The 15,883-nt window shown below is 36.7% G+C and overlaps 1 protein-coding gene across 13 annotated transcripts in view; it reads right to left on the minus strand.

Moving 5' to 3' along the window:
• Positions 1–7,650: 7,650 nt before the first annotated feature.
• lmo7a (LIM domain 7a) overlaps positions 7,651–15,883 on the minus strand; it is a 49,224-nt gene continuing 40,991 nt past the window's right edge. For 8 of the 13 annotated variants that reach the window (XM_082175573.1, XM_082175570.1, XM_082175564.1 and 5 more), the window contains 12 exons: positions 15,618–15,643; positions 15,227–15,334; positions 14,929–15,021; positions 14,025–14,518; positions 13,157–13,213; positions 12,937–12,992; positions 12,597–12,755; positions 11,255–11,444; positions 10,874–11,125; positions 9,789–9,897; positions 8,429–8,531; positions 7,651–8,348 (listed from right to left, as the gene is read on the minus strand). In XM_082175573.1, the coding sequence (XP_082031699.1) occupies positions 8,326–8,348; positions 8,429–8,531; positions 9,789–9,897; positions 10,874–11,125; positions 11,255–11,444; positions 12,597–12,755; positions 12,937–12,992; positions 13,157–13,213; positions 14,025–14,518; positions 14,929–15,021; positions 15,227–15,334; positions 15,618–15,643 (1,670 nt within the window). In that variant the 3' untranslated portion in view covers positions 7,651–8,325. The other 5 variants (XM_082175574.1, XM_082175568.1, XM_082175571.1 and 2 more) reach the window with 4 other exon arrangements.

The following is a 15,883-nucleotide window of genomic DNA, read 5'->3' on the forward strand; positions in this document are numbered from 1 at the left end:
GTTCAAACACCAAACTTATATTATGTCAATGTTATGTATTGCTTTATATGTACTGATTTAAGTAAATAGAATAATCTCCCACACATTGTTATTAAAGACTTGATCCCCAGTATTGATCTCACATTGTACTCTACAGTCTTTTAACAAACTGAACCAACCTGGCATGTCATGAAGTTTGGAGGCATATGGTTCATTCTAGTCATAAAAATGCAGGTTTGGCCTTGTGTTGCTCAACCCATCCAAAAGTGCTTGCATTTGTCACTGGGACCATGTTATAGTATTGCTTCGGTTTAGACTGACTTAATAAGGCTCTCCCTATAGCCTACATTTACATCTCTTCCCTGCTCATATTAGATGTCATTCAGGCACAATGCCAAAAACATCTGATTTAAGGTCATGCACCATACAGTACATTGCCCTTCTCACACAGCTGTTAACATTTGTCTAGTTGAAGTCATGGAGCGCTGGTTCTCTGGGGCTAAACTGCACTTTTATTAGCTTCATTCTAAATGATTAAGAAATAATGAGAGCATATTCCTTATTTGCTTTGCCTTGTTTAAAGTATTGTTGTCAACACAGTAGCTTAAGTCCAATTGATTCTGTTTTTAAAATACAGGATTGAGCACAAAATATCAGTTTTGAAAATATACAGGCATGAAAATGTACACATAAGTACATGGTAGCATTAGCATTAGTGTGACAGCATCTCTTAGCAACCTTATCTTAGTAAAGTCCAGCAGAACTAATGTCAAACCATTCACACCTGGTAACTCTCCCATGATACAAAAGCATACAGAAAGGAACATGATGTAACTATGCAAAATACTGTTTACATATAGAGCAAGTGCCACCCACAGGAATTATGTACTTGCAAAGCTAGAAATGTATTCACCTACAAAAATGAAAGGAAAACTATAGAAAACAAAATTAACTTTTGAGAATTCATTCATATAGGTCTACTATTAATAATAATAAAAAAAATAATTCTTTTTTGTTTTTTACATTCAAGGAACGATAATGATTCCATACACTGTTGAAAAATTCAGCATAGACTAGCATGAAATCCATGTTGGCCCAGGTTAGTTTGAGCTGGTCTAGCTGGTGGACCAGCATAGTTATGCTTTTCTCAAACAAAATTAAGCTGGGCTGCGTTTCCCCCAAAGCATCGTAAGCCTAAATTGATCATAGAGACTATTGGTGGTCAACCTAAGCTTACGATGTTTTTGGGAAACGCAGCCCTGGTGTGGCTGATCCACCAAATCCTGCTTCCATGCAAAATTATGCTGGTGACCAGCAATAGTGTTTTTTCAGTATTTTTCCGGGTTTTTTTTAAACAAAACTATTTTTTTGTAGAAAAGTATTAGCTATTAGTATTATCTTCGGAGGTAACAGAGAACAATAGTTGAATTCCAGAAGTAAAAATCCCAATCCCTTTTTATTTTTCATATAGAGAAAATGAAATGACAGTTTTTAATCGTCAGTACAGTAGGCTATGCTAGTTACAGTAATTTTTTTAACTTATAATCTTTAACTTCATTAAAGTGGCCATATAATGCTCATTAAGTCCAGAATAAAAATGTTTGAAGTCTGCTAGAATACATTTACATAATTTAAAGTTAATTAAAAAAGACAATATTTTTCTCATACTTCACATTGCTGCAGTACCTCTTTTCATGCTCAGTCTGAAACACTCTGTTTTAGTTCCAAGCTATTGTATTTGGTCAACCGTTTAAAGTGTCGAAAATATAATGACCCTTTCCATAATCAGGTATTCAGCTCCTGAGGCTTCATGAGCAGCTGTAAACAGCATTCTACCTATAATGGCAAATATGGTGATGACATTGAATGTCCATTCAATGTTTTTTTTTTTTTGGGCCCTTGCAGCAAAAAACTGACTGTGCCTGACATAGCAAATTCACTAACCCAAGTTCTTTGAGGTCGAATCAAAGCAACAGGCGGGCATTATGTAAATGTGTAACATGGTGACGGATATAATAGAGTGCTGCGAGGATGACATATTTTTGTAGGACAAAACATGGACGCGAGTTAGCAATTTAGCACTTTCGTTTTTTTGAACGGGTTTGTGGTTAAATGCAACATACATTTAATTCTACAACATAGAATACATCAGTAATACCATCTTTTGATTTTTTTTTTTAAAGCTTTTAATTGTCTTGAAAAGGTTGCTAACAAGTGGCTAAATAGGACTACGGGGTTGTCTGGAACATTAAACATCATCACACAGAACAGAAAAACCAGGGTGAAGCTAACTTTAGGGTTATACATCAAAAATACATCACTGCAGCACTAGCAGGACTGCAAATGAGACGTTTCAGGCAAGTGTTTTCTGATGAAGAGATTAACTTTTGTCAGGATTATGCTTTGTGTTTGTTTCTGTTCCTGTGACCTTGTTTTCAAGTCTGTCTTTCTCATTCAGTTCACCTGTTCTTAATTAATTAGCTCATTAGTTCCCTCATTTGTTCTGCTATATATACTCCCTGTTTGGTTCGGTTCTTTGTCTAGTCTTTTCATTGTTTAGTGGATGTGTTTGGTTGTTCTCCTTGTGTTTCTCCTACGTGGATTTATGAAAGACTGATGATTCTGTATTCTCCTTCGTTGTGAGCTCATTTATACAGCCACAGCGTGAGACCTTTGGTGTGGACTTTGTGCTTTGTAACAACACTCCTGGAATGCTTTTTGGCCAGTCAGATTTGAAGAAGTTCAGAACTAACTGTTAGTATTACTTAACCTAAAACGTTCCTGTAAATGATTTTATTTTTTTAACAACAACAACAAAAATTCTAAAGGCTTTCCAATATCACTATATTTTAAAAGAGGGACATTCCATCATTTCCGTGTTATATGCATTTCAAATGACAATCTGGTGAGAATAATTTTTAAATTCTTATGTGAGCGCTTTAAATGAGCGCTCATTAATTTAAAATTTAAAATGAGCGCTTATTAATTCCAAGAAATGGTCCAGAAATGACACACAATCACAGATATATGGGTGATACAGTAAAAGATGTGTGACAGTAAATGTCTTAAAGTATGAATCAATAAGACTAAAAACATAATTGGATTAATCAAGTGCACTTGTGCCCTTTTAAGATTTTAAAAGTGTGATTGTGTCTATTCCGAAATCTGCCCACAGCAGTATTTTGCCAATACGCCCTTAACTTCACACCATACTTGATCTCCTGAGATCATCAAAAATCATTTAGTGTGAAAACAGAAGAATAATTTGTGACTTAATATTCACCTCCATGCCCAGCTTAGCACAATGGCAGCTGAAATCACTGTGGGCTAAAAAAAACATTCTCTTGGCATAATAACTTTCAAGCATATCTGCTTCCTCCAGTTGTGGCCGTCTTAGCATTCATGAGCAGTGAAACATTTTCCATGTCAATGAAAATGAAGGGCCTGGACATTTCATTGGAGGCCAAGCGTTAGACTGAACAGTACAGTAAGATTGGATCTTTGAAGTATGCCATCAAGGGAAATTAGAAATCAGTGCCTGCAGTGATAGCACTTGGCTTAGGTCCTGACATAAAAAATGAATCACTTTCTACCCCCACACCAAATCTCCATTTGACTGAAGAGTGGGTGCTTTGCCCCTCTTTAAAAAAAATCCCTTTGATTCTCACACCTGCAAGAACCCTTCCCTCACCCACTTCAGTCAGGTAGCCACTCACTTTTCATGTGTGTTTGGCTCTAAAGTGCGGAGGAGAAACGATGTGGCATCTAAAAAACTATGATTGAGGGTTGCGCTGCATGTCACTGCCAGGTTACTAAGTGCTGGTTTAATGGCCTACTCTAGTCAATAAGCATATTACCCACCTCCACGAAACAACAGAAGCCTCCTGCACAGAAAGGCTGATAATAACAAGCCATGACAAAACACTAGAAAAGGGGGATACAACTCAACTACCTGTACAATTAACCAAAACAGGACCACTGCATTAATTGAAGACAATCAGGAAACTCAGTGTTGAAAAATTAAATGTGAGCTGCGTAAAAAAAAAGCAAGTGCACATTTGCCTCCACAGCGCTAGAACAAAATGGGAACATTCTTTATCGTTAATCGATCCAAAGTATTGCCTAGAGCTACAGTCCGGGACACATCAGATCTAACTTGATTTCCTTTCACTTCATCAAAAGGTCCTCCAACAATCATTTCCAAAGCGCCGGAAGAAGCTTCTGCTTATCGTGACACAAGAAACGCTTGTTGAGGGGAAAAAAATTCACTGATAAGTAGTAAGAGTAGTAAGTCAAAAACACATTAAACTAGAAAAAAGCAGTCACTCACATGACATCACAGCAACCACAACCACCCAATCAATTCCCCATGGACAAAATCAATTTTTTTCTTGTTCAACAAGCTGTTTCACTTAGATATACATTTGGGAAGAAAAGACTATCACAACTTCCAATTCATGCAGACGAAAAAAATGAACAAAAAGCACAAAATTACTTAAGATTACTAAATTAAATCTTTTTTTAATTTATTTTTTATTAATACATACTATAATTGTACATAAATAACTGCATCAGACTAAGGTGTTTGATGAAACAGAGGACATGGAAAACTTAATAAAAATAAATACAATAATAAAAAGTACATTTCTTACATAAATTAATAAGCCTTACAAAAAATTAGCATTTTTAGATAAGAATATCTTTAGAGTGGTACAGGTATTAATGATTTTTTCCTTTATTTGTTACCAAACATGTCAGATTAGAGAAGGGTAGCACCTTGCAGGTGATGTTCAGTGAGAAACTAAAACCATGGCAACTAGACAAGGCTGACATCAATCATGCGGACTAAAATTAGCATCAGTCCAGATAGCAGGTGGGCGAGCTTGGGGGTGGATGAAACCCTCTATCCTTCCACCCAGCAGACACTCAGACAATGAGATCGGACATCTGTATCATCTCTATAAATGAATTTCAAAGATCTCTTTGTGCATGTTCCACAGGTCAGTTAAAACTGTTCACCTAGGCGCCTAACAGCGCCTCCTGGAGCTGACTAATACTTCGATTAGAAACAACACGATGTGGGAGGGAAATCAGAAACATTCTCTGCTTTTATGCATACTTAAAGGCAGGGTAGGCGATTTGTTCCAGAAACAATTTTTGTAATACTGGTTGAAAGTCTCTTCACATCCTGATAGCAATCACTAAGTTAAGTGGTATATATATTTATATAGTTTGCCAAAGCGAACTTTCTGGAAAAGTTCCCAACAGCTGGTTAACACCTTTGTACTACCATTGGTCCATGGCGATTATGCAATAGGTAGCCTAGGTGTGCATGGATGCTTCGCATTCTTTCACGTGGAGATTTTTTATGGTTCATTTCTCCTGTTCAGTCCATTGAGGTCAGACATCCATGAGTGAAAACATGAAAACACTGGAGAGCTGCTTTATTTTGATGAAATGAGACTGACTGTTTTTCATGTTAAATACGGTAAAGCTGCTTGATTTTAAGCAACCTATTGTATGCTATAGGGACGTCCCGCGTGACGTCACGCCATTTGGAGCAGCCATCTTGACGGAATAGAAAATGCTAAACCACTGGTGATAATACAGCTCGTCGCGAAATATTCATCTATTCTTCTATCATGCCCGAGCGATGCTGTGATACCGATAGCCTGCTAAGCTTGTGTATGCTTTTAATGAAGCTCCGGTGTAGCGTGATGGGAATAAGGTAGCTGTAAATGTCACCGAACTCAATGTCAGGAAGTTTTTCTACACATTTAATGCCTGTAAAAATAACTTGTGGTGCTTCATATGGATCTATGATTCCTAATTCCTTTATCTTCCTCTTGTATATTTCTTTTTGTGATGACATGACGTGAAGAGTTAGCTGACGGCCGCTGTGCTAATAGCGTTAATAGATAGTGGTCAGTGTTCGTCTAAACCAGTGACCGCGACGCTGAAGTGTGTGAGAACAAATGAATAACATCAGTGCGAACCTCGAACATTTATTTATTTGGATTAAATATTTAAATTTTAAATATTCTGTGTCATTTTTCAATGTCAGTCTTTTCATTATTTACATGTTTATGCCCACAATGCTATAATATTCAATGTAGTTGACTGTCATTCTCCTCTACGCTGTGTACGTTATTGATTAAATAGCCTATTAACATCGTTACGGGCACCTCGCGAGCATTCATTCATTCAACTATTTTAAAAGACTGGAATAAACACCAGCGCACACAAGCAATCTTTTTTTATAGTCAATTTAATAAAAAAATGTAAACCCAACAGGTATGAAATGTCAGAAAGAGAGAGAAAAAAAACTGTTAATGGGAAGACGAGCATAGGACTGCTGCAGCTTAGTGGATAAATATATTTAGCCTATTTATTATTCAGATTGCACAGTTGTAAAGAAAATATATTTATAGGAACATTTCAGCAGGCTCAAGATAATTAATACAGTGACCATTATATACTATTATATTATTTTAATCAATTCGCAGCCATAAAACATGTGATAATCCGCATTCTCATGTATGTAGGTGCGCTGAAGTATTCCGTCAAAATGGCTGACACGCGGCTAGGGGTCACGTGAGGGTGACTTTAGTTCTGAATTGCAGAACTCATGCAAACATCCACGTTGTTTTTCTTATGCTTTATTAAAATAAATGCTTGCTGTTTCTCAATTTTGTTGTGGGTTTATTTTGATATTGAGAGGACATATTCATCGAACCGTCACTTTCAGCAGTGTGGGCGGCGTCGGATGGTGCTAATAGTATATAGGCTATATAAGCTCACGTATTTGGAAATTTGCTTTATCCCTAAACGAAGAACGAAAAAGAACTTTGCCGTGAGTAGCCTATCGGGGCCTTAATGCCATCTCTCGTGACATTAAAATATGCAGGTTTATTAGGCAAATAGAAATAAATAAGAGAGAAAGTATAGATAATACTGTAAATAAGTAGCTAAGGTGGCTAAGTAGCCAACTAGAGTTTTACATTTTCTGGATGATGCAGAAAGTACTGGAAACTCTTGGAAGGAAACTCCATCTAAATCTAGAAAAAAAAATTCCACTCACTTTTTAGCTTCAGGTGATCAAACTGTAACATTGCAGCCTAATGTTCCATTCAGGGTAAGAAAGACAGTGAAATACACATGGGGAGACAGAGAGAAATTTAGGGCTTAAGGCAATCTGAAGCTTTTTCAATGTTTACATTGATAGGTATTTACTTGCTAGTTATCTAGCAATACTACTCTGATATGAGAATCAGCTGATGCTCTCCATTAGAAGAAAACCAGAAAACTGTTGGCTGCATATATACAATTTCCATCGTAATGCTCCCAAGGCCCTGAGGACCAGCAGTAAGTTGCCAACAGATGTTGGCAGTGTGCAATTGTAATATCATTAGGGAACTGCAACACAAATACACACTCATTGAAAACATAGTATCATGGGAAATGCAGTGTAGTACTGTGATAAAAATACTTGAACCATTAGAAAAGGTTTTGGATGAAATTCCCCTGCAACTGTGATGAGGTTGCAGTATGAACTCTATGAAAGATGAGTCAATGTTACATGGAGACAGCAACGATGAATTCAGCCTAGTCTAAGGTGTAGAAATCTTATTAATGAGAGATTAGTTAAATAAATCACACCCAGGTAAGACATAGTTTGGTAAATTTTATTTACAATTATTACGGAGTACGCTGCTTTTGTTCTAGATAAATTTTTCGCCCAGCAGAGAAATTGCTCAGATGCATGAAATAGATGCTACCAGTAGATAACTAATGAGTGCTGCTTACTAACCATGCCATTTTAAATAAATTCTTAATGCATTTATCCTTAATTATCTTTCCCCATCAAAAAACAAAAAGGCACACAGATGAAGTGGAATATTAACAGGATATTTTAGTCAGCAAACCCTTATATAACACATACTGCAGGAGAAACCTAGACAAGCAATAACAATAAAATAACATTTCTATTAATTACTATAAACACTTTTAGGACCATACAAATATTGGTTAACCAGCCAGAAATCATAAGAATCTTTCAATCAGTGATGATGAAAAAGACAGTGTATGATTTATCTTTTCAAATGCATAGTTCATATTCAGGTACATGCACGTCCCTTTTGTACAAACAATTACTAATACTTTCAAATAAACATAACCTTAGGAATCTCACCCTCTCATAAGTAAAAAAAGGAAGAATAAAAGCTCATTGAATTATCAAGGCTGGCTGAATCACTCAATGGTTATCACATCTCCAACACACTCTTTAGTGTTTACAGTTCCTTGTCTGAGATTGGTTCTTCCTCAATCTGCTGCAGTACAGCAAGATCACATGGCTGTGGGCTGCCCAGCTAGAAAGAGAAAAAATATAGTCATAAAGAAGATCAGAAATCTCACTATATTGCACATATTGCAGAGATGTCTGGCCTACTTTTGAGTCGCACATAGCAGGAGTTACAATAGAGCTGTTGGTTTCGTATTCTGACTTCTGCTCCTGCTTCTGAGCCTCCCAAATCAGACCTGCAGTCAGAACACTGCAAACACAAGATGAAAGAACACATTGTTAGACAGTCAGAATCCTCAATGTAATGCCATATCATACACTCACCTCCGTCTAAGAGTGAGAGAGAGAATCCTAGCTTGAGGTCAAGGCAGCAGCAGCATAAGAGGATATGAAATTGTAGTAGTAACACCAGCCCAAAGGGACCAGAAATAATCCGGCAACAAGATTAGAAAGAGGACGATGCAGTGTGAATGAAAGGATGAGCAGAAATACATATGACTGGCATTTGGAGAATGACGAGTATGTGCGAGGAATGATAAAGCTCTAGATGAGCCACATATGGCTGCTCTGAAGGTAAAGACAGGAATAAATTCGGAAGGGATTTTAAATAAGAATGAATTGCGCCCACTGATAGTGTTGCTTATTTACACGCACTTGTCTGTGCTGTTTTAGCTCCCGATTCTCTACAGAAATGTGCTAAACGCACTATGCGCAGTGCAATTTACCATCTTGCAGGCCATTTTTTGTGTGCTAAATTATGGAAGATGCAGCAGATTACTGCAATCTGGAGTTCTTAACTGGGCCACTGTGACAGTTAAATAGCACACAGAAAGTATGCTTGATTACACAACATTTTTGGATATGTCCCATCATAACACTTTTCACCATCATTTGATCATCATTTGATGAATTACCCTAGCAAATTGTACACATACACAAATATGCCTTTTAAAAACAACTTTATAATAGCACAATGTTTACTGCACCAGTCAAATAGTACTTAGAATTGAGTGAATAAGGTGCAATTTATTGTTCTATTCTAATGTGCATATAAATTAGGCGTGTTAATGCAACTTAGTTTTTATTTAAATATGCCACGGTGCAGTGCTAATCCAGCACATATAGGCGTAGACTATAGGTGGTTAGTGAATGAGACGTGTTTTTGTCATGGGATTCCATCATGGCAGAAATGGATTTGTGTAGTCCAGCTTTTTAAAAATGCACATGTTTCTTCTTGATGGTTTGTTTCCATTTGAGAGAAACAAATGACAGTCTTTTAGGAAAGAAAGGAAAGTCACAGGGCAGAGCTGTCAGTGTCATAATCTACGAATCAGCTAGAGGGTTAGAATTGGCATTTTGATTCTCTGGGTTGACATTTTGATGGCTGAGTTTATATGTGCACACAACAACTGATTAGAATAATCGTAAATGCAGGCAGGGAAGATTAGTCAGGTTAGTCACTGATGAAGCCAGGCTGGACCTGACCTCGGAGTAGCTAGAAGCTCACCTTGAAACAATTCAAATGAAAACAGAGCCCCAGGGACTCGATGATCATGGCTGCTCCTTTGCCCAGTGGAGTACTACAGAACGAACAGATTTTCCTGCCACTCACTGACCTAGATTACACAAAACATGATCTGAGGGCTAAGCAACAGACTTGCACACAGCCCATGGCTTATGAGGGGTCCAAACACATTTTGAAGACAACAGAAATATGAGAGACACATGGGGAGGAAGATGGATGGATGGAATTGTTTAGGTCAGTGGTTATCAAATGGTTTTGCTTGACGAGCCAAACTGGACATCAAGTGGCAGCCCAACATAGTATCTAAACTGTTTATCATATAAAGTGTCAACAAAAAAATCTTAAGGTGTGGTCACAACAAGTTGAGTGCACCTTTACCATATTCATTTATTAGCCTATCACATAGAACAAGCACTGGGCCAAATTATATATTAACTGAAAAAAAATAAAGAAAAATAAAATAAAAGGATTTTAAAAAGCATTTTTAAAAGGATAGTTCAAAATAAACATTCAGTCATCATTTACTCGCCCTCATGCCATTTTAACCCTGTATGCATTTCTTTCTTCTGCTGAACACATTCTGAATAATGTTAATAACTAAAATGTTTTGGTTCCAATTGACTTCCATTATATTTTTTGTCCATACAATGGACGTAAATGGGAACCAAAACTGTTTAATTAACAACTATTTTCTTTTGTCTTCCACAGAAGAAAGGAAATACAGATTTGGAATGACATGAGGGGGAGAAAATTATGACAATTTAAATTTTTAGATGGCCTTTTACTTGTTTTTAGTAAAAACATTTTAAAATCCTTAAAACAAAATAAGTATGTATTTTGTATTAATGCACTAGGATTTTTTTTTTTACTTGTCTTAATTTAAATAAAAAATTAGCAGTTTAATAGGACATATGGCCTTTGATGTCAAAAAAAAAAAAAAAAAGGATATTGTTTTGCTATCCAGAATTAGTTGCATTTTATTATTCTGCTGTCATCAATCCACCAGTTGAGAACCACTGTTTTAGAGTATTTAGAAACCAATAACAATTTCTTTTAGCGAGGAATACCTATTTCGTGGTGGAGCCCGAGGCTCTGGCTCTGGTGTGTTTGCGGATGGAGACCAGGATTGCCTTAGGGAGCTCATGGACTGAGAAGCCTCGAGAGTGGCAGACCCTGGACGTCCACTATGGTACGACGAGGAGCCAGAGAGGGCAGAATGAGGGCGGCTGTAGTCTGGTATGGACGAGGTGCTGTTAGATGTGCTCCATGATGATCTCCAGGAGGAACTGGGCATATCGAGGTTGTCAAGAGACTCGCCCCTGCAAGCAAAGTGAGTTTGTCAATGTTTGTAGCTCACAAATAACATCAGTTGTATCTTTACAGGAGCACTCAGTCATTTTCTTCCTCATTGTTTATTTACAAAGTAAGAAAAATTGGCATATACTAACCTCCTAATGGGAAGATCGACCGGTTCTTTGGCGGTGACACTGGCAGAGCTCTGCTGGCGAATCCAGCTGTTGTCTGTGTTCAAGGAAGTCTTCTTCTTCATTTCCTGAAGGATCTGCTGCCTTTCCAATTCAGCCCGAGATAGAGGCTCTTTCTTATAGTCCCTGCTGACCTCATCCAGACCACCACTTGCTGCTCAGGCAAAAATTACAATTAATAACAAAGTGACAAATTGTAATTGGACAATCATGTAATTTCACATCAAGAGCAATCGATTTCAGATAATCTTCATATGATTAAATATATATATATAGTGGGGTCTGAATGTCCACAGAAAGACCACAGTGAAAATCTGGGATTCAAAATATAATGTAAGCCTGGCCATAAAAAAAGTCACAGACGCTCAGATATTCTTGCTTCCACTAAAGCTCAATATGAAGCTCTTTGGATAATCTCAAATCATGCTGAAGAACATGATCATCAGGTTTTTTTACATAAAGTTCATGCAACTCTTGTGTTGCTGTTATTAAAGCAAAACAAGGATAACCAAAATTAAGACATCCTTAAAAAAAATGTAGCCTACTTAGTATTTTTTTAAACAATTTTTATTGATAATATATATATATATATATATAACCTTTTAAAAGTCTGGGGTTGGTAAGAGTTTGTAAAAATGTTTCAAAGAAGACTCTTATGCTCACTAAGACTGCATTTATTTGATCAAAACAGAAAAATAGTAATGTTGTTAAATATTATTACAATTTAAAATAACTATTCTCTACTTTAATGTTTTAAAATGTGATCGACAAATCTGAATTTTCTGCATCATTACTCCAGTCTTCAGTGACACATGATCCTTCAGAAATCATTCTAATATGATGATTTGGTGCTCAAGAAACATTTCTTATTATTATCAAAGGTGAAAACAGCTGTTCTGTTCCTTCTGAGGAAACTGTGACACTTTTTTTTAATGATTATAGAAAGTTCCAAAGAAAAGCATTTATTTGAAATGGAACATTTTAATAATGCATTCTTGCAAAATAAATGTATTCTTAAAAAAAATTGACCCCAAACTTCTAAATGGTAGTGTAATATATATTAGATCATTTGAAAAAAGTTATTAAATTGGAACAATTTAAAAATAGAAACATTTTCACTTATGGTCTCAGGCTGTTTGACCCCACTGTTTTTATATTAGAGTTTTTAATCAAATGCACACTGATCGTGTGGACACAGACTTGATTACATCTGATTTTGCTGACATTGCATCTATCAAATTTGCAGCAAATAAGGCCAAGGTGATTGGTTGAGCTGATTGATTGGCGTGGGTCCGAGCCGCCCCACCTCTCTCTGGGTCTCTGTATTTCATGGCATTGAGGATGCTCCTCCTCTCAAGCTCTAGCTCACTCGCTGCCTGCTTTCTCTGGATCTGAGGGTTTTTCTTTCGCCTCAGTTCCTCCTCCAGCAGCCATCCTGCCAACCCCCTGTGTCTGCTGTACACACCTGCAGAGAGCCACAGACTCTACAGCGCTGTACTTGTCTGTGTGATTTAACTCCAGCCCTTACAACATGTGGCACACTGACAGCACGCTCTTCAGGAATGCTGTCTCAGCGGCTCCTTATTCGTCAAACCAATAATAGACACACATAAAGGGTTAGAGGAAAAGATAAAAGCTGCACTGACCTTTAATATCTGGTTTTGCAACCTCATCAAGTTCTGGAGTAGATTTGGAAATGGACCTGCAAACCGAACCGAAAGAGAGAATAAGATTACTAAATAAACATTCAGATGAAAGATCTTATCAATGTATAACTCCTGTATGGACGCACAGCCTGAAAGCATTGCATTCATTTACAACTTTGTTAAATAAAAATGGTAGTGCAAACAGCAGAGTCCAATTTACCTGTGCGAGTAGGATAATTCAGGGTAAACATTGGTATAGCCAAAGGAGTCCACCTTACTGTGGCCAAACAGCAGAATCAGCACAGACAAGCAGATGGTCACACAGTCATGATTGGACAACATTAATAGAAGATAAATTAGTACGATTATTAATGCATGAGTAAAACACATACTAGGGCTGGGCAGTAGGACTAAAATCTTAATCGTGGCATGAGTATCTTGTATCACGGCAACAGCATTCATCACAATATAGTTATTATTGCTGTAAAAATGTACCCCCAAAAATAATTTTATACTACTGATTTATTATACTACAGTGTTCAAAAGTTTGGGGTCAGTACGTTGACTATAAAAACTGTTACAAAAGATTTCAGTTACAAAAATGCGGTTACTTTTAATGTTATATTCATCAAAGAATCCTGAAACTTTTTCAGTGGGTTTTTTACAGTGTATTTAATAGGCTTCCTCATATTAATGTAATTTCGCATTATTCCATGTTTCTTCATTGCTTTTTATGTGTAAATAATGCAAAACAGTCATGCTCACTAACATATACATACAGTCTCTACCAATACATAGAATGTATTACAAATTTATAGTGTCATACCGCCCAGCCCTAACACAGACAATGTTAGTTAGGTCAGGTTACTTTGGTATTTAAAGCAGGGCTAATACATGTATTTGTCAAGCATGCTATTCAATGCCATTCCTTGATGTTATTGTTCTGGAAGTAAAACAAAACAAAAACTGTTTAAACTGCATGCTTGAGAAAATTATACATTCATATTAGCATGACAGATAATGAAAGATGGGACATAAAATTAAAACAAGAGAAACCAATTAATGACTATTGAAACGCAGAAACTCACTCTTGATCCTGAAACCTCTTCTGCTCTTCCAGTTGCCTCCACTCCTCCTCTCTTCTATTCCTCTCTTTTTCCTGAAGGAGGCGCTCTTCTTCTCTCTTCCTCCTCTGTTCCTCAAGGCGCTCTTGTTCTTTCGTCTTCCTACTCTCTTCCTCTAAACGCTGCCTCTCCTCTTCTCTTCTCTTCCTTTCTTCTTCTCTCTTCTTTTCCTCAAGACGCTGTTGATCCTCTCGTTTTCTACTTTCTTCCTCTAACCGCAGCCTCTCTTCCTCGCTTTTTCTCCTCTCTTCCTCTAACCGCAGCCTCTCTTCCTCTCTTTTTCTCCTCTCTTCCTCTAACTGCAGCCTCTCTTCCTCTCTTTTTCTCTCCTCCTCTCTTTTCTTCCTTTCTTCCTCTTGCTGGGCCAATCTGGAGGCCTCTTGCTCTTCCCATGAAACAGTAGGTTGTCTGATGGAGGGAAGAGGGGAGTAGAGGTTGTGTCTGTTCAGCTCCATCTCCTGTTCAACAACAATCAAATAATTGTTTGACAGTGACAATGACATACATTTACATACCCCTTACAAAATCTGAAGAAAAAAAAATTGTTTGCATGCCCTTATGGAGCTATATGAAATTACAGGCATTTAAATTCCACAAGATAAAATAATAGGTTTTGTTTCGCTGGAAAAATCACCAGATTATATATATGAACTTTTGAAAAGTGTAATTTGTGTAAATGTAATTATTTTTATAAATTCTGTTATATTCCTTTTGGAATATACTTTCTCCCGTGAACATGGTCTAATTATTGCGGAGGCATCATACAACAATGGTTTACTCTAAATAAATGCATAACATATAACATAACATAATATAACATAACATATAACATAACACATAATATAACATAACATAACATATAACACACCTCCTCAAAATCTTTGGGGCCCTCTTTCGCAAGATCTTGCTGTGCCTTTCTCCACTCCTCATCAAGTTTTTCTTGGTCTTTTCTGTACTTTTCCTGCACAATGAGAAAAACAGTTTGAGTTTGCATGATCAGCAGCATAATACATATCTCCTACCAGAACTAGTTTCTACAACCTTAGCAACAAATAATCTCACAACTATTCATTTAAATGTTATATATCCGCTTTTACTCGACAACATAACCCATATTTAGGCCATAACTCTATAAAGCCCAACGCTTGTGCTCATATAATATTCACCTGCAGCAAACACTCCTGCTCTTTCTGCCACTTCTCCTGACGTCTGCGCTCTTCTTCTGGGTCCCAGGACCAGCGTGTAGTGGATGTAGTGATGGAGGGCATGGGAAGCTACACACACAGAAAATGCTTTGAATTATTGGAGCCAACCACTGGTCAAATAAAATATCCCAGATATCCTTTACAATATCTTGGCATGTTAAATATCCATATATATTATATCACATAAATATATATATATATATATATATATATATATATATATTTTTTTTTTTTTTTTTTTTTTTTTTTTTTTGCACCCAAACCCTATAATTCACTTATTATTAATTAATCAGATCACATGCTTGTAAGCAACAGTGGTTGGATTAAAAGAAAACATTGAAACTCAACTTACATTTGATATTGCTGTATCAGATCCACCTGTAAAAAAGAGCTACAATTAGATGCTTCTTAGACAGTGTAGCCTACATAAAAAAATAAAATAAAAAAAACCTTCATCATAGCATGAGGGGAACACATGCACAGCATTCCATCCCAATATCTGATAACATAAAATATATTAAAATAAGAAACCCATAACCCAACAGTACCATAAATAAATAAATGTTAAATTAGAACCACATGCAGACTTCGGATAAACAAATGCATGCAAAGACTTCA

This window comes from Leuciscus leuciscus, assembly GCF_965113295.1.
Source record: "Leuciscus leuciscus genome assembly, chromosome: 7".
NCBI lineage: Eukaryota > Metazoa > Chordata > Actinopteri > Cypriniformes > Leuciscidae > Leuciscus > Leuciscus leuciscus.